Here is a 27,844-nt window from a genome sequence, read left to right on the forward strand (position 1 = left end):
GTCGCCGCCACTGCGGTGGGCCACGAAGGCGAGCGCTGAGATGGTTTCGTGGCCGCGCAGCCACTCGATCGGTGGGGGGGCACTCGGTGCGAACACTGCCTCAGCGGAAGCCATAACCAACTTGTCTCGAGCTTCGGGTTGCTGTTGAAAACTATTCTGTGCGAAGGGTGAGACCCGCGCTAGCTATGTGGCCTTTCACTGAAAAATGTGTATAGGTTTCAATGGTACACAAATAGGATTATGACACATTTTGTTTGGTTTTTTAGGATTAGTGTCCAAAAGCGACTCAGGCTATGAGGCAGGCCGTAGTGAAGAGCTCCGGATACTTTCAGCCACCTGGGTTCTTAACGGGCTCTGACATCGCACAGTACATTGGCATCTAGAATTTTGCCTCTATAGAAGTGCTACCGCCGCGGCCGGGATCACACCTTTCCACTGCATTAGCAGTTTATTGTGGCTACCCGGAAAAAAAATGAGGGCCCGATCTCCAACCCTTAACTGCCGCTTCTTGCTGTTCCTGTCATAGTATTTAGTGTGAGACTGTTGGACAAGCCAGATATTTATTTTTCAGGCCAACTTCTCTGCCTTTCCTATCAATAAACCTCCTCTCTCTCTCTGTTGGACAAGCAACAAATTTTGATGTGCCGCTCTCACAGTTTGCTCGAGGCGTTCTCTTAGATCGAGAACGTAACCGTATGGCGTCTTCATGTCTTCTCCCGGCTCATCCCTGGTCGAGAGCTCTCTGATGACTGCGAGCGGTCCTCGCACGTGACGTCGAAATATCAACTCAAACGGAGAAAAAACCAGACTCGCCTGCGGCACCTCTCTGTATGCGAACAGAAGCGGAGAGATATAATGATCCCATGTTTCGGGCTGCTTCTGGCTGATCTTACGCAGCATCTGCTTGAGTGTTCCCTTAAATTTCTCCACAATCTCATTGCACATTGGATGGTAAGGGGTCCTGCTGAGATGTTTCACCGCCAAGGGACCACTGAGCTCTCTCATCATTTCGGAAGTGAAACAGGAGCCCTGATCACAAAGGATCTCTCTCGGAAAACCTATTCGTGAAAACATCTCCACCAAACCTTCTGCCAAGGTTGCTGAATCTATCTTTGGCAGGGCCTCGGCGTCGAGATACCGCGTGGCAAAATTGACAAGAGTGAGAATATATCTATTCCCTTTCACCGATGTGGGCGATAGCGGACCGGCAATATCGACAGCGACCCGATCAAATGGAGTGTCGATAAGAGGTACCGTCCCAACGGAGCTTTCCCTACTTTGCCTTTCGGGCACGTCCTTTGACAGAAGTCGCACGACCTGACCTACCTCTTAATTTCCTCCTGCACTACAGGCAAGTAGAATTCTTCCAGAACTCGATCTGTAGTCTTCTTAATGCCCTGATGCCTCGCCAGTGGGCTATCGTGGGCAAGCCTTAACACCTGTGATCGGCAAAACTTGGGAAGTACTACCTGTCGAACCTCTCTGCCATAGGCGAGATGATAGAGGCGGTACAGCAAACCCTTTTCAGCAGAATACGAGTGCGAAGTGCCATGCTTGCCATAGAACACCTTCCCTAATTTCACCCAACACGCCTTCAATGACTCATCGTCTCTTCGCTCTGTTTCTAGCCTTTCCTTGGTGAACCTCATTGGACCAACGCTTAACGCAGTACTTTCCCTCCTTCGTCCGGAAACTTCCTTTCCAGCCAACACCACTTCTGGGCCCTTGCCCTCACCATTTTCACTGGCAACCTCATCATTGACCATGCCAGGACGTAATTTAACAACGCCCTTCGTTTTCCTCCAATTAAAATCTGGATTTGACGGCTCACGGGCCTCTGGTACATTTCCAATTATGACATCGTACAATGGTGTCCCATGCACTTTACGAGGGCCATGCCAGTGAAATAAGGGGAAGCAATATATACTTCTGCCTCGGGAACTTCCAGACTAGTGCCATCAACAAGGAACACCATAGATGTCGAGCCAGTGAGATCTGAGTCAGGAACTGGGGCTCTCCGCACCAACACTGTATTGCTCCCCGTGTCCCGTAAAACACGTACGGGTAGACGTCGGAGCTCTCCCTCTAGGACGGGCATGTGTTGTGCGTCTTCCGGCTTTTCGAGGACAAGTCCGACCACCACCTTATCCTCAGCTAGTCCAAGCCTATCTGCTGTTGTGGACGTAGTTTCAGATGCAAAACTCTGGTTGGACACAACAGGACGATTGCTTCTGGTTTTCGTGCTTCCTTGAGGAGGAACTTACTTTATGCCCTGTTTTTCGGCAGTAAACACAATAAAGCTGTTTCGGATTAGAACGACAGTCGGCAGCCTTATGTCCAGGCCAGTTACAAATGAGACACCCTCCTGACTGTCTACTTAATGGTACATCCTTCTCTCTCGGAATGCCCACTTCGAACGATTCTTTGAATGAAGGCAAGTTTCTTTGCCGCTGGGCCTCTAGAAAATTGTCTGGTGCCTCAGCCATTTTGTACAGCGTCTTGCACTTTCTTTATCGAAGGAAAACCGCCAGACGACTATGACAGTTCCTCATGAACTGTTCGGCCACCAGCAAGTCACGTAAATCATGGCACGTTGTGGCCGTTCCCGACATCTAGACACATCGATCGAAAAGACTGAACAAAGGGGCTGCGTATTGCTTGCCTGTTTATTTATCAAGCGGCTTAATTTCACGAAACCTTTCGCGATAACTTTCTGCCGTAAACCGAAAATGTTGGAGCAAGGCTAGTTTTCTCTGATCATAATCCATTGAATCTGCTGGAATCTGAAATTATCCGGAGCCCGGCAGTACGGCGTTCCTCAGAGCCTGAGTTGCTTTGGGACATTAAACCTGATGAACCAAACCCAACCTGTTTTTATAGGAAACATGTTTTTCAACAGGAGTACGTTGCAACTAAACCTCATAGATTTTGCCTGTCATAGATTCCATGCACAGCCCTATTGTTTCGGACACCATTCGCAAATATCCCTCATGGCGCACACCTGAGAAATGGCTGTATATGCTTGAATTCATTATATATTCTCGCAGGTGAGTCAGTTAGTTGCATTTTGTGCTGTATTGTGGAGTTCATATAGTTTAGATGGACGAACGTGCTTCCTCGATGGCAGATTTGACGAGTTTATGATTGTCGGTTTCCACCAATTGGGTCAGAAGGCCATTCCAGCCACGGGCCGTCTCATGAAAGATGATTCTTAAATGTAGTGAAATCGGCTCGTTCTGTGTGAACACCATTCGGGTGGTTATGGCTAGAAATGCAAAGTGCGCAGGGGATGATTCGGTTCACTGCTGAAACGTTGGGCAAAAACTTATGAAATCAACAAAATCACATTGTAGTGACCCTGATGAAAGCCAGCCATCAAAAATCAGCGACAAAATGACGCTGTAGACGCCCTTAGATTTTTTATCACCTTCACTTTAATGCCAACAGTACGAGAAGTACTGCTTCAAGAGTTAAGAAGTTTTGCAATGCCCTGAGGTTCAAGTGAAACACTTTCCATATATATAGGGGATGTCAGGAAGGCTACCAGCCGTTAATTGGTGAAAACCGAAGAAAATGCAGAGTAAAGTACATTTGCGACATCAGATTCAATACAAGAAATCCCAAATCTTCAGAGCGAGAATCGACTTTAGGTTCATGGGACATAATGGTTTTCCAAAGGCATTTCAGGATTTTTGGGCTGTTGATGGCAAGGCATTGGCGAGGGGTTGTAATACTTGGTCCCGTCAAATTCAACTGTCTTCTCACATGACTCGCAACGCTAAAGCGACTATTGTGCGGGGGATCGAGTGGAACCTGTTTTGAATGTTGCTGCTTGAATACTGAAATATTTACAAAAGGTGGGTAGTGTTAAATACTCCCTCGGAACATTTACTCCTTTAAACACGGAAATTTTTGTCAGTGACCAGGCACCTTCACACCCCTTGCTGAAGGAAGCTTAGAAAGAAGTTGTTGCCTCTGTCGGAGACTCTCTGAGCAGCGCGTGGTAATCGCAGGTGCTGGAGAAGAGCGAGGGCCAGGTGCGCAGCCACCCGCGGCTGTGCGGAAAGCTGTCCCCTGAGCCCGTGCACACGCGCAGCTCCTCGGTGTCGCTGCTTTTCCTCAGTGACCGCGCGTTGGACAGGAGCGGCCTGCACGTGAGCTGGCGCGTGCTGGGCTGCAACGAGGAGCACCGGGCGGCCTCCGGACGCCTTCGCTTCCCGCGCGACGGCGTCTATGCCGCCTTCCCGGCCACCTGCCGCTGGACGGTGTACGCCGGCAGTGACCAGACGGTCGAGCTCACGCTCACCCGCCTGGACCTCCAGCGATGCGACCTCGAGTACCTGCGGGTGAGCAACCGACCTCTAAACGGCGTGCTATGACATTTACCACTACTGGGAATAGGACATTCTTATAATTAAGCGACTCAATATTTAGGTTTTCTGCCGAATTACCATAACACTGGATACCGCGTTCAAATTGAAACAGAATCCATATTTGAAACTGAGAGAACTGAGCTCACTTGGTACGTTCTATCCAGTAAAATTTGATCATGAACGTCATCAGAACGTAAGAAAAAGCTTATATATATATATATATATATATATATATATATATATATATATATATATATATATATATATATATATATATATATATATATATATATATATATATATATATATATATATATAGGCAAAAGAAATAAGGGGCTCGTTTGACAAACATATTAAGGAAACCAACAGCCACCGAAACCAAGGTGCATAGGCGATGTTTTCTTTAATTTGTAGTGCCAATCGATGGCTTTTAAAGAAAATTACTTCTAAAGCAGCAGAAAAAACAACCATGCCGCCGGTGGGATCCGAACCCACGACCTCCGAATATCGCGTCCGGTGCTCTTACCAACTGAGCTACGGCGACGGCTGTCCAATCTCCTGCTTTTCGTGGGTATTTATGTTTTGCGTGTAAGCGAACCTTGAGAGTGTTCACCAGCGCCACCCTCGTCCATAGCGGTAGACGTAGCACGTCCTGCAATACCGCAAGTGTGACGCAGAACGTCATATAACGGCGAGGGCAGGAACTGTGCGAGAGCCCTCTTATGCTACCTATGGCATGAAGACTGCCAGAACCGAGACCCCCGTTAAGCTATTAGCAGACCATAGCTTATAGCTATGGTCTGCTAATCTATGGTCTGCTAAGCTATAGCTATGGTCTGCTAAGCTATAGCTATGGTCTGCTAAGCTTATAGCTATGGTCTGCTATGGTCTGCTAAGCTATGGACAATCATTTGTAATCATTTGTAACTTCTGGCCTACGGTGGAGGACGGCTGTGTGCTACAGCCCGCTGCCTGTCAAAACCACTTCTTGATGCCCCTCAACGGTGCATCAAGAAGCGGTTTCGACAGGCAGCGGGCTGTAGCACACAGTCATCCTCCACCGTAGGCCAGAAGTTACAAATCATTAGCGAAAGTAAAAAAAAAAAGACAGCGCTTCATTTCTCCGAAAAACGCGCCATATATGCGACGGCCGCCGTGAATGCGCGCCGCCATCGCAGTCGCCGGACAGCGCGCTGAGTACGGCGACCATATGGCGGCTGACGAGCGCACTGCGGCGAAAAGTGGCCGCCCGCGACCAAGCTCAGAAAAAGCAGCTGCTCACACGAAACGAGCTGTCAGACAGGCAAGCGCCCATGCGCCTAGTGATCGGCCAGCGCAGCCTCGACACGGCCACTGTGCCGCCTAAAATGGTGCAAAGGCAGCTTCAAAACGCCGCTCCAGCATCTCTAAAAAATTTGTCCATGACTGTACTCTCGTACCAGGATCCATTTTCAAGAGGTCTGTTCGGGAAGTACTGAGTGCTGAGAGCGAGAACACCGGAGTATCTCCCCGTACCGTTGCCTAAATCAAGGCGTAGTGTCTGTGTGGGCCTATGGCGTCTCCGAAGAAAAGACCTTGCGTCGTGAAGATTTCAAGCTCCCGAACATTCAAGAATGGCAGCCTCGCTGTCATCCGCCTGAAATTGCGCAGTATGCACGCGGAGAGGGAAGTCCCAACACTGGACAGTGTGCTAAAGGCTGTCAACGAGGACGACGACCTGCTGAACTTCAAGATAACGAAGTTGTGGAGGTTGATGAAGGACATCGGGTTCACTTCTGAAAAAAGAAAACGGAACCTTGCGCTGATCGAGCGAAGTGACATCATTGCCTGGCGTCGCAGGGACCTGCGGGCGATCAAGGAATTCCGAAGACAGGGCAGGTACGAGCCCTTCCTTGCTTATTTTCTTACGCAGCACGTTTAGACTGGCTTCACATAGAGCTTGATGTTAGCTTTGTAACCTCGTAGTCGTAACAGTGAGTGTTGCTTCAGAATCACACATTTAAAAGAAATCGTCTTAACCACGGTGCTGTCACCGACCTTCTCCGCAGAGGTGACGTTTCACGGCCAGTTTGACGCTACGTTTGGGTGGGGCACGTGTCTGCATGAGTCAGGTTTAATCGCTAAATCCCAATTGGCGCGGCAGGCAAAACAACAAAACTGCCAAAAATGTCGTAGCACTGCAATGGGTAGTACCATTTCGTCGTCACCGTAGGAACGAATGAACACCCACTGTGCACTGCCGCTGCTCCGGTGGTGCGAATTACTGGCGCTGCTGCTGCAAACGTTGGCAAGTTTTGTTCGCAGTCGCCGCAAGTGAAGAGACTTCAAATGTTGCCGAATTAGTCAGGTACCCCATGCAAACATATAGTGAATATAAACTGGCTACCAAATACCGCCTGGGGGCGAAATATAAGCCCGAACGAGGGAGCAATAAAGCCGAGGTAATTATTTTTCTCGATTGTCCTTGAGTGGCTGTTTGTGAGTCAGTGGTAAGCAGTGTGTTTGTTGCAGTGCGTTGCCTACTTACATGCTGCAGTGTGTTTACTTACAAGCATTAACTCGTGCTCTCGGTTGTTTCGCATTTACAGGTGCATCATCTGTCTAGATGAAACCCGGGTCAACGCAGGGCACACAAAAGAATACGTCTGGGAGGACAAGACTGTGAAGTCATCTCAGGATGCATTCCTGAAAGGTTTAACAACGGGATTGGCTGCGCCTTCGGGCACAGGGCCCGTTTGATCCTTGTACATGCGGGGAGCAGTGCAACAGGATTCGTGCAAGACGCTGCTGATTTCTTCAGAGCAAAAAAAGGGAAACCACGCAGACTACCACTCTGAGATGGATGGCAACTGCTTTGAGAAGTGGTTCACCGACAAGCTTTTGCCAAACATTCCGGCCAGTAGCATTGTCGTCATGGACAATACTCCATATCATAACATGACTCTTGAAAAAGCACCTACCAAGTCTACGCGCAAAGCTGATATTGAGCTTTGGCTCACAAAGAAAGGTGTTCTGTGGTCACAGGACATGGTGAGGGCAGAACTGCTGGAGCTTTCTGAAAAGGTAAACAAACCCAGCGTTGTGTACCGCATCGACACCCTGGCGGCTACCCGTGGCCACGAAGTGCTTCGTTTACCACCGTACCGCTGCGAGTTCAACCCCATTGAACTTTTTTGGAGCCAGGTGAAGGGATACATCGCAAGTCGCAACACATGTTTCATTTTCGCTGAAGTAGAAAAGCTACTTACGGAAGCACTGGCGTCTGTAAACCAGGAAAACTGGTAAAACTGTTTTGTTCATGTGGAGCAAGTTGAGGCTGAAGCGTGGCAACGCGATATGGTTGTTGACGCTGAAATTGAACCGGTTGTCTTCAGCATTTGTAACTCGTGCAACTCGTCTTCTGATGAGTCGAGCCCTCATTTCAGTGATGAAGATTTAAGTGGCATCGAGGAACTTGTTTGACTTGGAATGGATGTGTAACACACATGCTACTAAGAAGAGAGATATGACTCATCGGCATGCTGTGATCACCTTTGTGCGGGTGTGGGTGGAAAGGTGAAAATATGTGTGCATGTGGGTGTGTTGATCAGTGTACCGAGGAAAGAGAGAGGACTCATGACGTGCTGTGATCACTCTTGTGTGTACATGTGTGTAAAAGCACATGCTCATTAGCATCAAATTGTATCAGGCAGTAACTTGTAGTGTAGGCGTTGAGGCGGATGTGAAGGACGTGGTGGTGTTGGTGGTGGTGCGTGGACGTTTTAGTAGTGTCTGTACAGAAGCAGAATTTGTAAGGGAGTGCAAATAGTACTTTTTACAATTAAAATAAGAATTGTGGTACACATCGTCAATATGTGCAGTTTTTGGAAGACTCATTGCAGAAAAATACAGTGGAGCTTAATCAAGCGTTGTTCCAATTATTCGAAAAGTATCTGAAAATTTGAGAGCCAATTCGATTCGTATAAAATAATTTTGAACAATTACTGTTTGATTCGTTCGACTAACTGAACAGGAATTTATTCAATTTGCTGTCCAAACATTTTGAACATTCCCGCACCCCTAGTAATGGGCCTCATTTTGTGTGTGAGGGTCGGGAATGGTATGTATGGGTGTCTGATCTTCATGTCCTTAAAAGAGGGTCTTGGTTTGGTGTTGTCTTGCGTTACTGTCAATCTATAGTCGTTTTGGCATGTTATGCAAAGGTGCAGTGCCAGTGTTGAAATAGCTAGTACTGTATGTTTCGTACTTAATTTTTGGGGTGTGTGAATGATTTCAAGCTGGCTCTTGCTGAGTTCAATGTGAATTTGTTTCGAGTCATGTCTTTGTTAGTACATGCCCAAGGAATTCGATTTTGTTGACTGAAAATGCACTGCTTTTTGAACCCTGTCCAGACATTGGCTAGGTTCTCGTTGCATGAAATAATGTTGTTCGATGGCCTGCACATTTTTTTTTCTTCAAATTTTCGGGCACTTGACTGATTATGGGTTGGTGTACCTCCACTGCACGTGTCCTTTAATTTGTATGCATTGTGATTCATGCAACTGGCTGTTTCCAGAATAAATCATTTCTTGGAAATACTGCGGGGTCAACATTCTTTAATGTCCTGTCTCATTTATTGTTTCCTCTTTATAACTACTTCTTCATAGCGTTGTACAACTTTTTCTGCATTCTACTTGACGTTCCCACAGCTTGGAACTTTTTTTGCCCGTATGCATGAAAATCCTGCCTGAGCAGTTTCTGCTCTTACAGGAGAGCATGGAAATCGAGACAAGCTGACTTGCCTCTTTATTGCCTTCATATACATTTGTGCATGGCAACAAATCTGTAACTCTTGAGGCAGTACTATTTTCTTTCGCTGTGTGAATCAAGACTACATTCTAAATTTAACACTTAACAATAGAAAACAGGCCATATTGGAGTGGTGTGTGCATAGATAATTTGACCCGTCAGTTTAAATATACTTCTCTTTTGCCGCATACAATAGCCCAGGTATAGAGCTCTCTTTTCAATGACAAAGGAAAACGCGCTTTACTTAGCAACGAAAAATATATTAACAAAAACAAAAGAATTGCAGATATGCACAAGAATGCTACATGTATACAATCAGAAAATAGGCGATTAAGAAGTCTAGAATATGTTTTCTGCGCTGATGTATGATAAACCAGCTTTCTAAATTAACAGACATCTTCCTTCTGAACTTTACAAACAGAAAAAATTATTGCTCAATAGTACAGTGGCAAAGTCGGTCCCAGACTCTTACGGCGAAGGCTGGATCCACCGCTAACCGGTGGCACGGAACAATTCATAACATGCCAGGTACCTTAAGAGAGGCCCACAAAGGAGTGGGTCCCTCGGCAACGGCGAAGTCGGAAGTTGCAGACGGCCACTTGTTAATCGGGCCACGGCGGAGCGCTCACCACTGTGCTAATTAATTAAACCCGACGAATGAACGTCATCTTTTCACACAAATCTCTCGCAAAGTATAGTCACTGTGCTGCAGAATCGGGAAGAAAACCACCACTGCTGACCAAAAGCCGGTGGGAGCTCATTTACAACGAATTTCGGACGGCTCACATTAACGCCATATGCATCAAATGAACAGATGCATGCAGTTCATTTTAGAACACGGCATAATATTCAAGCGATTCTGAACAAAACGAGATTTCTCATTCAAGTCACGCGAAATGCAACTTGCGATGAAAAAAAAAGTGCGGTAAAAGTTTCACCATGCGGGATTTGAACCCAAGCACCCCCAGTTGCCTGTCGACTCTCCGGAGCGACGCGTTAGAGCACACGGCCACAGAACGGCGCGGAGTGATACACCGCTCTATTTTTTTTGCGGACTACTTCCGTAGCCTTCACAGCGTTGCACTTGATGTTTGAAACGGGGTATAGCACCTATTACAGAGAAAAAAGGGAGTCATACTTCATTCACAAGTTTGGCACGTTCTCCCATGGCATGAACGCTACTCCCGGGAGCCTCTCCTGCTTGAAGGAGCCAACGGTAGGCTACAAATCACCAATTTCAATCAAGTGCTAAACGCTAATAGTTGAAAAGTTAACTACTAGAATTTATTTAATCACTTGACTATTTAACATGATTCGCCTGTTTTCTGACGCCCGCGAACACTGGTATTACAATGCCGCAAAAAGCTTCTATTTACCTAAAAAAACCCCATTTTTAAAGTGAATACAAATACGATAAGGAGCATGAACTGCGTAGCGTTTCGAGGCCGGCAGCAAGAAAGTAGATAAAATCACTGGCACACCATCTTATAAAACGCACAACGCTGATAGAAGGCTTATTCTCAGTGAACGATAAAAACTGATAGGCAATCATATGCATAGCTATACATAAACTGTAACATAAGTACATTTAGGACATTAGAAAGTGGAGCGTTGTCTACCACGAGGAGAAGAAAAACTTGATTTACAAGTGCAATATAAAGATTAGGAATATTGAAATTTTGACTTAGAAAAATGTTGACGAGAAGTGGTATGCGGTATTTCAGATGTTGTGTAATTAATGCGATGAGCGTGTACTTTCCAGGGCATTGATTCAAAACCCGTAGGCTCTTTGACATCTACTTCGCTAAGCTTAGCATGTTCCGTTGTTACATGGCTGGTAGTTGAGATTCAAAAGCCTGTAGCTATCGAGCAAGGGTGCTACCGGATGATCATAGATGGCCTCATTTCGCAGCCGACACAGTAGCAACAAGTTCACTGTGGTAGTGGACCAACCCAAAACGCAGTACTTTTCACTAGAGACGGACAAAGAATGGTACAGGAGCAATACGACGACAGAAGATGCCTATGGCTCGACTACCTCTGCGGGGACAACAAATGCCCATCGCGGGTTAGAAGCGTCGTTGCCACGTGGGCATCTAAAGCGAAAGTTTCTGTCAACAATGACCTAGTGTTTCAAAATTACCACTATTTCATTTGCACAGGTACTCAGTGTAAGTCGTATGCTTTGTGAAACTATACTAGAGCTGGGGCGAAAAAACATAGGTTTGCTTTTTGTTTCTTTAATTACAAGAATATTTGCCCTTGCACAGTTGCTAATTTTATGTAATATGGCGTTTCCGGTGCAAAGAAGCTCTGTGCACGCATATTATGAAAGTAAAATAGTTGTGTCATCTGCGCACAATGGAAACTCGGCTTGTGGGTCAACTTCTGCAATGTCATTTAAATATATATTTTTTTATTGCAAGTACCTACAGCGCCCATGAGGCATTATGGTAGGGGGATATAACTACATACAATAACACAAAACATGTCAGCCAGTTAACACAACATACTAAAAGAACACTGGCCTCACATTTGCTAAATATAATGTTTGTTTGAGTACCTTGGGAGAGCATTTGAAATTCCTATGGCAAAAATACAAAAGACGAGAAGCTTTGGCAGTTATCATGTCAACGTGGGCTATCCAGTCTAGGGATGCTGTGAGTATAACACCAAGATAGTTAACCTTGTCTATAGTTTGGATAGTGTCATGGTTTAAGAAGCACGATCCAAGAATTTTCTTTTTTTTGTAAATTGCACATGAAAATAGTTACATTCAGTGCCATGCCCCACTTCAAGCACCATGTCACAAACTCTGCCAAGGTCAGCCTGTAATACGCACAAATCATCGGGGCACGTGACAGGAGAATACAAACGCAATCGTCAGCATACAGTCTGACAATGGATCTGAGGCCGACAGGTATGTCATTGACGAATATGAGGAACAGTAACGGTCCGAGCACAGAACCCTGTGGCACTCCAGATAAAACATCCACAGGCAAGGATGATACACCATTGATTACCACCTGCTGCTGGCGTGCGCTTAAGTAATCTTTTAGCCAACCGAACAGGTAGTCAGGAAGACCAAGGCAAGATATTTTTTGCAGAAGAAGGTGGTGCGGCACAACATCAAAAGCCTTCTTAAAATATAGAAAAATAGCGTCTATCTGAAAACAGTTGTTAATCCCCGGATGCAATGTCATGAATGAACTCAGCTGCGTTGCACATGACAGCCCTGATCGAAAACCGTCCTGCGCTGATGTGAAAAAACTGTTATCTTGGAGGTGTTTTACAAGTCCAGGATAGATTATGTGCTCCAGGGTTTTGTTGCAAACAGATGTCAAATATATGGGGCGGTAATTGGAGACCTGGCTGCGATCACCTTTTTTGTGAACTGGTGTGACATTGGATATTTTTCAATCTTTAGGTAGTTTCGCTGTCTGTAGTGACTTGTTGAATAAAGTAAACAAAAGAAACGAATATGCTCTGCTCAGTGCTTTAGAATATAGTTAGGAATTCAGTCAGCGCCTGGTACGGAATGCGCGTTTTGATTATGTAGCAATGATTTGACACCTTGTTCGGTTATAACCATATCTGACATTTCATTCAGCTGTTGCTGCTGTTCCGTAATTGCGTCTGAGCACCAAGCTGAGAAGACGGAATTAAAATATACATTGTCGCCATTCTTGGTGGCCGCTATACCAACGACATTCTTTTTGTTGGATTTCATAAAGCGCCACACTTCTTTTGGGTTCGTTTTTAGTTTGTCTGCCAATGAGGATAGGTACAAGCACTTTGCTGCCCTTAATTCTCTCTTAAGGTTTGCAGTCAGGATTTTCAGTCGTGCGTACACAGATGGTTTTTTTTTGTTAACAAAACCTTTGATAAACTTGAGCTTTTTTTTAATGGATGCACGCATTTTTTTATTGATCCATGGTTTATCAGTTCGTTTATTAGGTGACATCAGCCTCCCTGGAATAAACTGCTCAACGAGAAACAACAGCTTATTCTTGAATGTTGTCGACCGTTGTTCTACATCTCAGGAAATGGAACTATCTATGAAAACCGTAAAAATAATAATTTAAATTATTTAAATAATTCTTTTTATTTCAGCATCAGATGAAACACAGAGCCTGAATCAATCAAGTGCCCTATGAATCAAGTTCCCTAATTATGGCGTCATAGTTTCCTTTTTACATACATACAAGCTTTTCTATGACATTGCTTCGGCAGTTCTACTTGTTTGCATACGACTGCTGCCGCTACCACTTCAAGATCGCTAACTCCAGGTGTGGGTACTACGTTTTTTAATAAATCACTTCGATTAGAAAAGAGCAAATCTAAGGTATTGCCACGTTCGATCCAACATGCGTAGGAAAGTCCACAAATTCAAGCAACCCGTAAACACGACTCCTTTCAGGATAATGGTTGTTTTATGTGATGTCTGGAAAGTTAAAGCCGCCCCCTAACAGGATAGGTTCAGAAGCTAGAATGGACAGCGAGCGGGAGAGGCTGTGTAAAGGATCTTTGCTAGTGGAAGTAGGCGGCCTGTAGAACGAGCCCACGGCAAGACTGTTTCCGGCTGAAAGGATTAATTTGCACCATACAGATTCTGATCGGTCATCACCACAGTCCAGAGGCACACTCTGTATTCGGTTATGCACGAGAACAAAGACGCCCCCGCCATGTGCATTACGGTCCTTGCGATAAGCTGTGTACCCAGACGGGAAAACTTCAGCGCTTGAAATATCGCAGTCGAGCCAGGACACTGTCCCAATGACAACATCAGGCTGCGAAATGTGAACTAGGCCAGAGAATTCCACAGTCGTATCCTTTATACTTCTGCAGTTAACAATAATGACGGACAGTTGATGATAAGTAACTGAGCAATGCCTTGGAGCGGCATGGTTTGGTTGTTATTCCACAAGTTCCCAAATTGAACCAGTAGTGTCATCATACACACACGTTTTTCCCTGCATTGTTAATCTGTCGAGTTTAAGAGCGTATTGGAAATAGTGCTCCTTTGCATAGAATTAGCTTATTCCTCGCTTGGCGGATATCCTTAGAATAATCTTCACTTACCAGTGTCCTTAAATTTTGAAGCGGCAGGGAAAAGGCGCTGCTTGTCATTAATGTGCCTAAATTTTACAATTATTGGCCTTCTCTTTTCACTGGATTCTTTGCCCATTCCATGGGCTATTTTTGGTGCAGCGGGGCTGATGGTTACGCCCAGGTGTTTTTCGCAGATACCGAGAACTGTCATCTCTGATTCATCCCACGTTTCTTTAGCAGTGTCAGGGATACCATAAAAAAGTTAATTGTTCCTACGCGAAAGGTTCTTCAGTTCGTCTTAATCAACTAGTACATTACGCATTGCAACTGCTAATTGATTACCCTGCGACTCTAGTCCTTTCACCCCAACTGTTGGTATCGGAGGCAAGGACTCTATTAGACTATCAACTTTAGAGGTGAGTTGCCGGATTTTACCCTCCATCACATGCTGCTGCATTTTCGCCGACTGAAGTTCCTTAAGAATACTTTCGTTCTGTTCTAGTATTTTTGTTAGACATTCCATTTCTTCAACGAGCTCCTGAGCGAACGTTTCTGATCGAGGACCGGCGTTTTATTCCACATCGCCGGATAGGAGTAGGCGCGCCCTCAAACCATCCAAAATATGAAGTGATTCACATGCTCCAACAACAAAACCATTGCACTCAAGCACGACTCCCCCAAAATAGTCCCCTGGGCTCCGGTACCGAGCTCGCAAGGCCATGAGTTGGCCTATAAGAGTAAAACACACCAACCTGTAGAAACTGGAGACGTAAGCGTACTGTCCGCATGTCGGCACCGGAGCCCTGTTTCAGGGAAGCCCGCCATTAATTATTTCTAATAGGGTTTTTGTGGCAAAGAGAAGCTTTCTGCGCATACTATTAAAGTGTGGGCGGACGTCTGAAAACAGGCGCATTATGTTAAACAATAATGCGATTGACTAAATTCTAACATTCAACTTTTAACTAGTGCAGATAGGCGCCTGATTGCAATCAGCTACATGTAGCCTAATAGTCATATTAGATTAAACATTTGAAACCGCGATTACCCTCGCGGCTCTGGCTCAGCAATATTTGGGCCATCCCTTGAGATATTCGAAAACCGCGTGCCTGCAGGAAGGGCAGTGCGCAACACTCGGCGAGGCGACTGCCACATGACACACTCTGCCCCGCCAACGCTGGAGCAGTGAAGTGGCCAACAGCACCACAGCGCCGGCAGGGTAGAGGACGTCACGGATGGGCGTCGCTTTTCGCTCGTGAATAGAATACTTGTATATAGTACCTCGCTTCCACCTATCTTTCCTGCTTGTACCCCCACCTCTTTCATTTCATTTCTACAGTCTGCCTGCTATCCCTCTATTTCCGCTTCCCCAGCTTAGGGGCTTCCCGTAGCGATGGTAGATGCCGGGGGCTAGCAGAAACCTTTTCCTTCCTTTTTTTTATTATTTTAAATAAGACACAATCGCTACTACTACTACTGAATTATTAATGCCCTATGATTCTTCCCATTCGAGGACTGTAAAGGCGCCATTGCTCAGATGTGCCTGGACACGTCGCTGAAGAAATGTTGCCATAAAGCGGGGCCAAGCTTTCAAACCCAGGTTCGGAAGTCAGAACAAGCAGGCATTCCAACGTCGATCTTAAACGGAGTAGCAGAAGCTTTTCTGAGAAAATTGAAGAAAGAATGTAGTAAAAAAGGCACTCAAGATGAGGTCACCAAACTCGAAAGTAGACCGCTTGTCATCCCGTATACCCGTAAGGTGGCACACAATTTAAAGCATGTGGCAACAGAATACAAGGTTCCTGTGGTTTTTTCTGCGCCAAAAAAGAAAAAAAAAACTGGCTGCCTTGTGCAGTAAAACTGATCCCAACAAGGCAAACAAAACTGAATACAAAAAGAGACATGCAGCTCCGTTTGTTAAATGTGCCGTGGGGAGTCGTGTATCAGATTCCGCTCACGTGCGGAAAGAAGTACATCGGCCGAACCGGCCGCTGTATTAGTGACCGATTAGCAGAACATAATCGGGATTTACAAACTGGTACTGGATAACATTTTCCGCATCATTGTAAGCCTGCGGAGAAGAAAGAAAGATTAAGTGTGCAGCAAGGCTGAAAGAAACGAAGGTTTTGAACAGAAGTAAGGACCAGACAGCCTTTGAACTGTTGGAGGCTTTCTATATCGAAAGCAACTGTAGTGATTGTGTTAGTACCCCATCTATTACCATTTATAAGAATGAAACTGCTTTTTTAGTGAGACAAGCGGGGGTGAGGCACCTGTGTGGCTCACTTATCTTTTTTTTTCATTTTTCTGTGCAACCCTTGCGCGCATGTGTGGTTCTTGCTACCCCTCATCTTGATTGTTTTCCTTATACTAAAACACATTTGCGGTGAATAAACAGTTGGAAGTCGCGTCTGCTCCATCTCGCTTCCTATGTGTTGTCCTTGTCAGCACTACAACCCTTTTCTGGAAGGTATATTCATTTGACCAGGAAAATGGCTTCCTGGTGGCTCACATTTAAGTAAGACTCAGTTGACCTGTAAGCATTTGTGATCCTGTTGACTCATATCAGTGAAGAACGTTTTGACATCTTGACGAACGAGCTCAGTTAAGCTTCAGTATTTATCGAAGTGATTTTTTCCTGAAAGGACTCTGTATGCGGACAGTTGATATTCAGTGTGCATTCTTGTAAAGGACAACATTTCGAGTGTCTTGAACGCTGAGCTTGCATAAGAGCACTCGGCTGGGCCTTTGTTGGGAGTGATGTGCAGATCTTCGAGGGCGAGGATGAGGGCCGAACGCTGCTGGACGACCTCTGCCGATTGGACGCACCGATGGTGATCACGTCTACGCGTCGCATCCTGTCTCTCCAGCTGCGACTCTATTCACTGCGCCGAGACGCCGTCGAGGCCTCCTACCAGATGAAGGCCACGCGTGAGTGGCGGCTCTGCTGACATCTCGTGCGCTCCCAACCAGCGTCGCATGCAGCACTTATAGTGCCCGATCCGCGCTTTTCGCTCAAAACGAGGGCTGTATATCGCATTTACTCATGCACAGGTCAGCCTGTTTTACAGTGGCAGGAGCAGGAAGTGCCTTCAAATTTGCGAGCTACGACAAACTGCACATTCGGAAAAAAGACTCTTCACACACGAACGCACTCGCTTAACGCTCTTTGGTTGCCGTTTTCTACGGTGTTACGGTGTTCTGCTGTTGTGCCGCTCTACCGCCTCTGCTTTCTCGCCGCCAACACTGCAGGAAATTGTGCCGTTATTGCCCATAAAGGAAGAATCTGTTTCTGAGCGGCTTGGTGCACATCGGCCGGGCAGCCAAGAAGCAAACGATGCCATTCGAAGGGCACCAACACTCAATGATTTAGTAAAAATTTATAGCGCAAACACAGACAACCACAGCAAGACGGCATGCGTACACATGCGCTAACTGACAACTGATGTTATTGCCGGAAGATGACACCTTATAAAAGGCAAAAGATGCTTGAAAAGAATGAGAAAGACACATAACAGGTATTGATGACACAGCCAACGTAGGAGGACACATGCGCAGGCAAGCAGAAGCAGAGGACACGAAATCTAGTTTTTTAATGTTTTCTTTCCATTTCGTCAAGAGTTAGCCGCTTCTAGAAAGTAAAATTCAGTGAGTGGCTTACAACCATTCGTCCGTCCGTCCGTCCGTCCGTCCGTCCGTCCGTCCGTCCGTCCGTCCGTCCGTCCGTCCGTCCGCCTCTATTAATCATCGTGGCGGATCGGACGCTGCGATGGACATGGACGCTTGTCACAACGCTCTGCTTGGATTGTGAACCCTCGTGAAATGTGCTGCGGTTTCCGTGAGTTTCTACTTGCAGAAGTGTGCCCGCTCGTGTAGTGCTGTCCAAACACAGTGCTTTGTGCAGTGCTCGCGCACAAGGATGGGTAGCGTGCGTCGCGTTTGAAAGGCTGCCAATAAGGCCTAGACGGTTTTATTCTGCGTGAGTACGTCGCAGAGTGTACCGGCTACTAAGCACTCGTGCTCAACTCGCACTGGTTGGCGCGGTGCCGGTTATACGAAGGCAAGCAGTGTTCGGCACGACTGCGGAATCGCCAGTAAAGGTAAGCAAACTCTAGTGCCTATTACGAAACATATGATGCGAGAACGGTGACCTATCGTAATGCTTAACTTTTCGTATTTAGTGTCTAAAAAGTGTTGAAGGCGCTTGGTTGCGGCTGACTGCCGAAATGTCGCCGCGTCGAGTTGCAGAGCTAAGCATTGCCGCAGAAACGTTGTGGCAAGAGCAAAGGTCTCCACCTACTTGTTTCGCAAAATCAATGCTACTCTACGTGTGCTAGAGTTGCGTGTTTTTTGTAAGCGCAGTAGCATGATTACATGCTTTTTTGTTGTTGATGAGCACTGATTTGTTGTCGTCTATGACTCGTTCTACGCGTTTCTTCTCGTTTTTGTTCACACCACCACGCACGTTTAAAAGAAGGGCACTTTGGCTGTGGGTGAAACTTATGACTGACGTTCGAGATAACGTTAGCATTTGAGAATTCGGGGATTAAAAACACTTTCTATCCGCCACGGTGGCTTGAGCGCTAGGTTGTTGAACCCTAGGTTGAGGTTTCGATCCTGACCACAATGGCCACATTTCGATTCAGGCGAAACCAGAGAATGCCCCGCCCCGTCTTCTGCGATGTCTGCGCACGTTAAGAAATTCTAGGCGGTCTGAGTTATTCCGCAGCCCTCCGATATTGTCATTGCCCATTCTGCGTTGGAGCGTCAAACCCCACAAGTATGTCGGACGAACTAGCCCAAAAACCTCTTTGTCAAACGCCACAGTTTACAAAGCACTTTCTCAAGTGGCAGTTACCAAAGAAATAAATTAATTCAATTAAATTTTGATAACTCGAACTCTTTTAATTTATTGATATGCATTTTGCATAAACTATTAGAGCACGAAATTTATCCGCATATTACATCTCACCATATTTATAACTCGTCTTTCTTTACCAATCATCATGAATTGCATTCTTGTTACTCCTGTGGAATCCAATTTTTTTCATTCACAACTGACTTTCATCTAAATTTAGATTCTTAGACAGTATTGTTGCGGGCTACTTGGTTTGACATTGGTTAAAAGGGAACAGCGCAAACACAGGACGAAGAAAGGAACGTACAAAACAGGCGCTCTTCATTTTGCGCCAATGTTGTGGACTTAAATTTCTCGAGAGCTTTTGAGCATGTTTTTCATTATTACCTTTTAGCTACACTCATTTTGAGCCTTGATCCGCTGTTCTAAGCATGAATTCACTGCTTCTTCATGGACTGCTGCCAATTCACCATTATTGGTTACAAACATTCAGTCACTGCTTGGTTTGGTTTGGTTTATGGGGTTTAACGTCCCAGAGGACTCAGGCTATGAGAGACGCCATAGTGAAGGGCTCCGGGAATTTCGACCACCTGGGGTTCTTTAACGTGCACTAACATCGCACAGTACACGGGCTTCTCGAATTTCGCCTCCATCGAAATGCGACCGCCGCGGCCGGGATCGAGCCCGCGTCTTTCGGGACAGCAGCCGAGCGCCATAACGACTCGGCCATCGCGGCGGCGCCATTCAGTCACTGCCAAAACATGGGCTACTATCTATAATGTCGTCATTCATCCATCTTTTTGCTAGCACCCATAGGGGCATCTGATATATGCAGATGTTGGTGAGTTGCGACACCCCGGGTACCCGAGCATCCGTAGGGACATCCCGGCAGGTGGATGTTGGTGAACAGTGCGCCACCATGACCCGAGCACCCGCGCTTAGCCGTGCGTGGCTCAGCCGTGTCCGGGGACATTTAAGGCGCCTAGGCGGAGGTGACACAGCACTTTGGCCCCAGCTTCCTGTAGACGGCACCTCTGGCCTGACCCGAGCAGGGGAAATTGGCAGTCGCCTTTTCCTGTCCTCCCCTCTATCTTTCACTTTCTTCCACTGTCTCCTATTCCCTACTTGGTTTTCCGTTTTCCCTGGCGGCGATGGTTAATATTGTGTGGCCAACTACCCTGTGTTGTGTCATATTGGGTTATAGTTAGGGTGTACAGCTGGCGTGGGCAGGTCTTGCAGGTTCCTGTTCCGTCCCCTAGTTGGGCTCCATGGTCGTAGGCTGGCACCATGACCGTAAAACTAATTTTTTTAAGGCTCCCCCTTTTCCAAACGTGATCACATTCTGAGAAGAGTGCGGAAGGAAGGTTTTTTTCCCGAAAAAGAAACTGACATTCTCAAAGCTCCCCGTAATACATGGTGAAAGCGAAGAAAAACAAGCCAGAATAATATACCCATTCCTTGTGTCCAAATCCCTGACAGATACGACTTTGGGCCCTGGTTACAAGGTATTAAAAATATCCAGCAGCCACTTACTGCTTGAACTGCGCGACAGCATCCAGTTCGCTGAACTCTCAAACATTGCGTCTATAGGGCACATCTCTGTCTCTGTGACTCTCGACCGACAGTCCCAGGCATTATCTCTGAAATTGACTCTATCCATATAACAGATGGCGAATTTTTTCAAGTTCTCACCGACCAAAAAGTAATTGACGTTCAGAAAACCAAAATCCGCAAGGATAACAAAGAAATAAATACAAAACACATGGTCCTCACATTTTACTCCACCACCTTGCCTTAAACTATCCAAGTTAGATACATGAAAGTTAACTTCAGACACTACATACCCAATCCTCGCCAATATTTCAATTGCCAGAAGTTTGGCCACGGCTCGCAGAGTTGCTGCGGCCGCAAAACTTGCGCGAAATGCGCTTCGAACGACCACCATTCTGAGGAATGTGACGCAGCCCTACGTTGCGCAAACTGCGAAAAAGACCACGCTGCGCACTCCAGGGCGTTTCCGTCCTGGAAAAAGGAAAATGAAATAATCACCATCACGACCAAAGAAAACATTTCATTTAAAGAAGCGAGGAGGCCAATTTGCGCTCACCAACACATTGTCCTTCACAGCAAAACCCAACTTCGCTGATGTGGTGCTCAGGGGCGGTGCATCACACAGCACTCCGGCACCTGCCGAAGCCACTTTCACCGAGCCTATGGCAGGGGCATCCACGCCCCATGAAGGGACAGCGAACGCTACTCTGCCACCTTCAAAGCAGGGAGTGCCGGCTCATGGGTCGGCATCCCGCAGGACTTTCCCCTTCGGAGGAGGCCAGAAACGTACACAACTGCGGCTTCTCCGTGGACCTCCGGCACCTCTGGTGAGGTGATTTACGTAACTCCCAGTCCACCCGCTTTGCAGCGGCGGTACAGCTCTCTTCAGCGAAAAAAGGCAGAGCCCTGACAACGGTCCCAGAGCATAAGTGAATCCCGTTTCATTCCCTCCCCAAAACATAAGCATGGATTTTTTTTTAGTTCCGTGGAACTGTAGAGGCCGGCTGAGGAATTAGTGACGTAACACATATTCTAGATTCAATGTTGCCCATTGTTTTATTACTTCAGGCAACTAATTTCGGTCCACAACATGTAAATATCCTGAGACATAAAACTTTCCGAGGCGATCGCGAGCAGGAAAATAGACTCTCTAGAGGCGTCGCCATTGTCGTTCAAAGCGGCGTCCCTGCTCAAGAAATCAAACTCAAATGAAAATTTGAGGCGGTTCCACTCAGCATCGTCAGCTGCGATACATTATCTGTTCTGTATACATTCCTCCACATTCACCGTTTTTAACAGTCCATAATCTACAAGAACTATTCAGTGAACTTCCAGAGCCATATCTGGTAGATGGGAATTTTAACGCTCACTCCCATTTTTGGGGAAGCGAGCGCTGCTCTTTAGGGGCGAAACAACCGAATAGTTTAGCCTCACAAATAATGCATGTCTTTTAAATGCAGCGAAGGCCACATATTGCCCCCCGCCTCGAAGAAAATAAGCTGTTTAGATTCGTCCTTTAGTTTACCGTCTGTTTTTAGCGATTTTAAGTGGGATGTCATCGACAACCCATATGGCAGCGATCACCTCCCTGTAACAGTTTAACATCTCCACCGTAAAACATCCCAACAAAACCACGACGTTGGAAACTTCATTTAGCAGACTGGCAAGTTTTTTGGGCAGAAGCCACATTAGAAAAATTGTTTTAGAAAACCTGAGCACTGATCAGATAAAAGAAAAGTTCACAAATTGTATCATAACTGCCGCACACTTAGCTATTCCTGTCCTCAGGAGTGGTGCGACAAAACCACAAAATCTAGTGGAAAAAAATACTACAAGGAAGCAAATTACAAACAAACAACAAAGTAGTGCTTGAGTGCTTGGGGTGAATTTCACAGGTACCCGACACAGGATCACACGAGCAAAGTCTCAGTACGTCCGTCGCGGTACCGAGAAAGCCTTATGTTTTTCTATAAGCAGTCAAATCACATCTAAAGAAATGTGGGAGCAGGTTCGAAAACTAAATATCAGCTTCTCACCGTTCACAGTTCCTCTTTTAACAATACCTGGCACACAAACAAGCATAAAAGAACCGGCAGACATTTTGGGAGAAGACTTCGCTACAGTTTCTAGTTCCTCTCACTATACGCAGTATTTCCTAAAATACAAAACTACTGCCGAAAAACAAAGAATTTCATCAAGTGGAGGTGGAAACCAACAATACAACAATTTATTTACTCTCCAAGAAATCAGTAGAGTGCTGTCTGCTGGCAAAAATCTTCTCCAGGCCCGACCAGATACACTATCAAATTCTTGCCCACCTTTCCCAGCCTGCCGTTTTTTTTGTGGTCGACGGTTCTGATCAAATTATAAATTTCCTAAGCATGCATCATGATAACAACCTTAAGGGTTGTTCAAATGGTATTAAAGATCTATATAATTCATTGCCGCACCAGCAATTAGTGGAATGTATCGAAGAAGTCATTGACAACCATGGCGTAGTCAGCTTCCAGAACCAAATTGGGCTTTCTGTCAATCACTTTCTGCGTATAGTGGACTTTTATTTAAAATCTTCCTTTGTTTCATGGAACGACCAGACCTACAGAATAAAGGTGTGTGTATAGGCTCATGCAGTGCGCCCGTTCTTAGCGAGCTGTTTCTTGCCCACTATGACAGATTGCTGCACAGCAGAATTCCTGGCACGTGCGTAGTAAAAGTCTTTAGATTTGTAGATGACTATCTCGTCCTTTTAAATGCAGCGACGATGATTTTAGAACTGTGGTTCCCGATGTGCTATCATTGTTTGACCGGTGTATGCATCCCCTTTCACTGACATTTTTCCGCCACGCATACCTGCTGGGCCTACGAGCCGCGAGGTAAAAAGCCACTCCTTCCATTGGCGTCTGCCCATACAAAGTTAGTAAAGCGAGGCATTATCAGCCTGTGCCTTCGCAACGCCCTTCAGAAATCCTGTCATAATCTGCTTCAAGAAAGCCTTCACAAACAGATAGGGCGCCTCCTTGCAGCGTGCCACCCCTTGAAGCTCCTGACAGCAGTAACCGAATGCCCGAATAAGAAGCGCCATGTACAACGTCCACCAGCTCCCAATGGAAACGACCGCAAAAAAGTTGTCGTTGTACCTTACCTGCACAACGTTAGCCATTACAAGAAAAAAGTTGGAAAACTAGCAGGCGTGGGCGTGGTGTTTTCGGCACCCAATGAGCTCTCTTCACACTACAAGAGAGTTAACAGTACTCAAGTTCCTCGTGGCTGTGGGCAGACGCATGGAAATCCCCACGTTTCTTGCGCCACAGGTGTCATTTATTCAGGCCCCCTGTCTTGCGGAGAGAAATACATTGGTCAAACGGGGAGATGCATAAATATCAGGCTGCAAGAACACAACAATAGCATGAGCAGTATTGCTATCTCCGGGAACCTTGCCAAACACTGCAAGAAATGTAAAAGCGACACCTGCACCCCAGTGTACGATGGATGCGCGATTATCGGCAGAGGACGAGATCGATCATCTAGGGAGATAATTGAAGCCATTGAAATCCGTCGTGCCAAGGACTACTGTGTTAGCACTCCGTCTATCTGCCTATCTGAGAAAGAATTGATGTTCCTAAGGGCAGCTGGCCATGCGTTTTGAGCGGTGGCTTGACCCTCGCTATTTTTGTGTTTTAGCATCCAACCTTCCTCGTTTTTGGTTTTAACAGACTTTTTAACCCTTTCGGCCACTTTTAAGCTTCAGATTTGTCGGATTTATTTCTATTTTTATGTGTTTGGCCTCTACAGCGCAACATTTCTATCGTTCTTTAACTAACGTTTCCGTCAGTTTTAAACACTCAAAACCCCCTTTTTCGCCATACTTTCGCATCCTGTTTAATCCTTCACCTGTTTTCTTCTTAGTTTGCGTGACGGCCCTCTACACCGTGCAGCTTTTATCGGTTTTATCGCCTTCACCCGTCCGTCATTTACAGCTTCAGGTTTTTATTTTATTATTATGTGACGTGACTATCCAGTGTTTCCCTGTGACCGCGCATGCCTCAATGTACCGCCCCCCTTACTGCCACCTGGTATATGTTTGTGCTCCGAAATAAAGCTTCAGATGATAGTCAGCGCCCGTGTTTGTGCTTCCATGTTTGTCTCCTGTCCCGTACTTAGCGCTGTTCCTTCACCATGCAATACCAACTAGCCTGTCAACTCGCTCGCTCTTCTATAAGTAAACAGTCATCTAAGAAATCTCGCCATAAGCATAAACACTACATTGAACCCATTTTTGCCCGCACGAATGCCTATAAGTAATCATTTTTTCCTAATACGATTACTGATTGGAACGCACTGCTTCATGATTCTCCTTTGCTTGCCTGCCCTGAGTAAGCGCTGCCTGTGACGCGCTGTGTTGTTGACACTGCGTATTGCTTCTTTCATCCTGTGCCTATTTAGTGTTGTATAAGTGTTGGTTGTCCTTTTTTAGTACTTATTTCGTCGTCATGTATGTTTTTTTCAAGGTCGAAGTTTTGTTCTCCATTTTTTTGTACTGTGCCTCTCCTGCTTGGACCGTATTTGGACCGCAGTATGTGATAAATAAAAATAAAAATAAATATTCACAGACCTCTGGGAAAACACAGACAAAGGAGAGGGAGTCTCTCCTTCCAGGCAAACACACATCTTCTGCGCCTCCACCGGAAGTAATGGAGGTGGCACTGGGATTCTCAGCGTCGGAGGCACTGATGGAGTCCCCAAAGAGAGGCGGAGTTTCCTAGACCGTCTTAAAACGAAAAGAGATCTGCCAGTCAAACCACTTGATAAAGGCTTGTGTTGTGTGAGTCTTTCTTTGTCCCTTGTCCCGTTTTGCGCTACAATAACATACCATGGATCACCGTTACCGACTCGCCCAAGTTCCTATTCTGGTTGATTATACATATAAATAGCTCTAACTTGTCATCACTTCGTAAGAACTATGGCTGTCGAAAGCATTATCCAATGAAACTGCCGAGGTCCACTTAAGAACCTGGATGACATATATGAAATACTCGCGCAATATCAACCAAATATACTTTGCCTACAAGAAACGAGCTTAAACCCAACACATAAAAACTTTCTCAAAAATACGTAGTATTTCGGAAGCACAGGCAAGACAGTGCCGATTCATCGGGTGGTGTTTTCAATGTGGTTCAGACTTCAATTCCTTTTCATTATCTGCCACTGGCTGCTGATTTAGACTAGGGAAGTCGCAATACAAGCCCTAACCTTTGGCAGAGTAACAACCGTTTGTTCTTTATATATCCCACCAGATCATCGTCTGCACATTGATGAACTCGAAAAACTCCTTGGGCAGCTTGCCGAGCCATTCCGGTTGGTTGGCGATTTCGACGCACACCACCCATTATGGGCTGGTACTAGAACCTTTTCTCGAGGTGCACTAATCGAAAAATTCCTATTGTCGTCTGGCTCATTATATTCAATAAAAATTGCCAACGTATTTTAATAGCGCTCACAACTTACGCAGCGATAGATCTTGCTATTGGCTCTCCATTGCTCTTGGCAGCTACTGAGTGAACTGTCATTTGTAATCTCTATGGAAGTAACCGCTTTCCGATTTCTTTAATATGCACAGAAAATATCAACCTAAGCGTAAATAATGCTAGTAAATTTAAAGAACAGATTCCTGATTGAAAGATGTTCCAGGAGCTCGCAGCCTTGCCCTGTTCATCAATTACAGGCCTAGGTATAGATAAAACTCAGTCCTTAATCGCACTGCTTATTATAGATGCTGCATAAAAATCTATTGCACAGACATTAGGTAAAATAGAAAACAAACGAAGACCATGGTGGAATGCGCAGTGCAAGAAAGCTCGTCAGAACCAAAACAATGCATGGTCAGAATTCCTCTGTTATCCTACGGTTGGCAACTTAATAAACTTTAAACGTGCTAAAGCAAACGGCAGGTGTGAAGTTCGCAGTCGTTTCTCTCCTCTGTAAATTCTTACACAGGTATGCATGAAGTGTACAGTAGACTAAATGTACTTAAAGGGCGTAGTGCACATCCAATTCCTGTTGTTAGCGCTGATGGCGATATATTGGAACACCAAGCAGATGCACTAGTCACACAGTCGGAATACACTTTCAACTCAGCGCATTATAGAGATTTCTTTTTGCGATACAAGCTACCTGAGGAGCGAATACCTATTCACAATAAAAGATCATTTGAGGAGGATACAATAGCCTATTTACTTTGCAAGAGTTGACGGTTTCCTTGGGCACATGGGGCAACTCAATAGCAGCAGGCTCTGACAGGATCACATATATCATGCTCAGGCACTTGCATGAATAAACATTTTAAACTGCCCTGTGCCTGTTCAATAAGATATGGGCTGCTGGACGGCTTCCCAAAACCCGGAAAGAAGCCATTATTATCCCGGTATTAAATCAAGGAAAAGAAGCCACACTTGCGGCCAGTTATCGGCCAGTTGCCCTAACAAGCTGTTGATGTAAGCTCTTTGATAAAATGATGGATAGTCGCCTTGTGCATTTCTTTGAATTCAACTGTCCTCTAGACCAGCACCAAGATGGATTTAGGGCTAACCGGTCAACCACTGACCAGCTCGTTGACTTCGAATGTTACGTAAGGGACGTCTTTTTACATAAACAGCACTGTTTATCTGTTTTCTTTGAGCTGGATAAAGCATACGATACCGCGTGGCGCTAAGGTATCGTCCATAACCTGTTCGCCTTTGGGATCTCGGGGAATATGCTGACCACCGTTCAGAGTTATCTGTCTGAATAGACATTCAAGGTCCGCGTAGGGAATTCTTTATCTAAACAGTTTTCACAAAAGAATGGTGTCCCTCAAACGGGTGTTCTTAGCTGCACAATTTTCATAGTACAAATGAATTCATTAAAGAGCATCCTACCTAGATCAATATCCTACCCTGTTTATGTTGATTTACAAATAAGCTGCAGGTGATGTAATTTGCCCATCTGTGAGCGGCAAATTCAGCTAGGAGTAAACAAAGTATCACAGTGGGCAGACGAAAATGGATTTAAACTCAACAGAGAAAAAACAGTCAGTGCACTCTTCACACACACACAAAAAAAAACGTGGTATTAGACCGAAACCCAACCTCACACTTAACGGGCGGAGTATCACTCTGTAAAAAGACCATAAATTTCTTGGTGTCATAGTCGACGAAGAGCTTACATTCGTCACACGCATTAAGCAATC

General features: G+C 45.7%; 1 protein-coding gene across 1 annotated transcript in view; it reads left to right on the plus strand.

The window, feature by feature from the left end:
• LOC144130144 (cubilin-like) overlaps positions 1-27,844 on the plus strand; it is a 107,948-nt gene that overhangs the window by 34,387 nt on the left and 45,717 nt on the right. The window contains exons 5-6 of the mRNA XM_077664159.1: positions 4,014-4,346; positions 16,979-17,141. Of these exons, the coding sequence (XP_077520285.1) occupies positions 4,014-4,346; positions 16,979-17,141 (496 nt within the window). The remainder of the gene's footprint in view (positions 1-4,013; positions 4,347-16,978; positions 17,142-27,844) is intronic.

This window comes from Amblyomma americanum, chromosome 1 (assembly GCF_052857255.1).
Source record: "Amblyomma americanum isolate KBUSLIRL-KWMA chromosome 1, ASM5285725v1, whole genome shotgun sequence".
Taxonomy (NCBI): domain Eukaryota; kingdom Metazoa; phylum Arthropoda; class Arachnida; order Ixodida; family Ixodidae; genus Amblyomma; species Amblyomma americanum.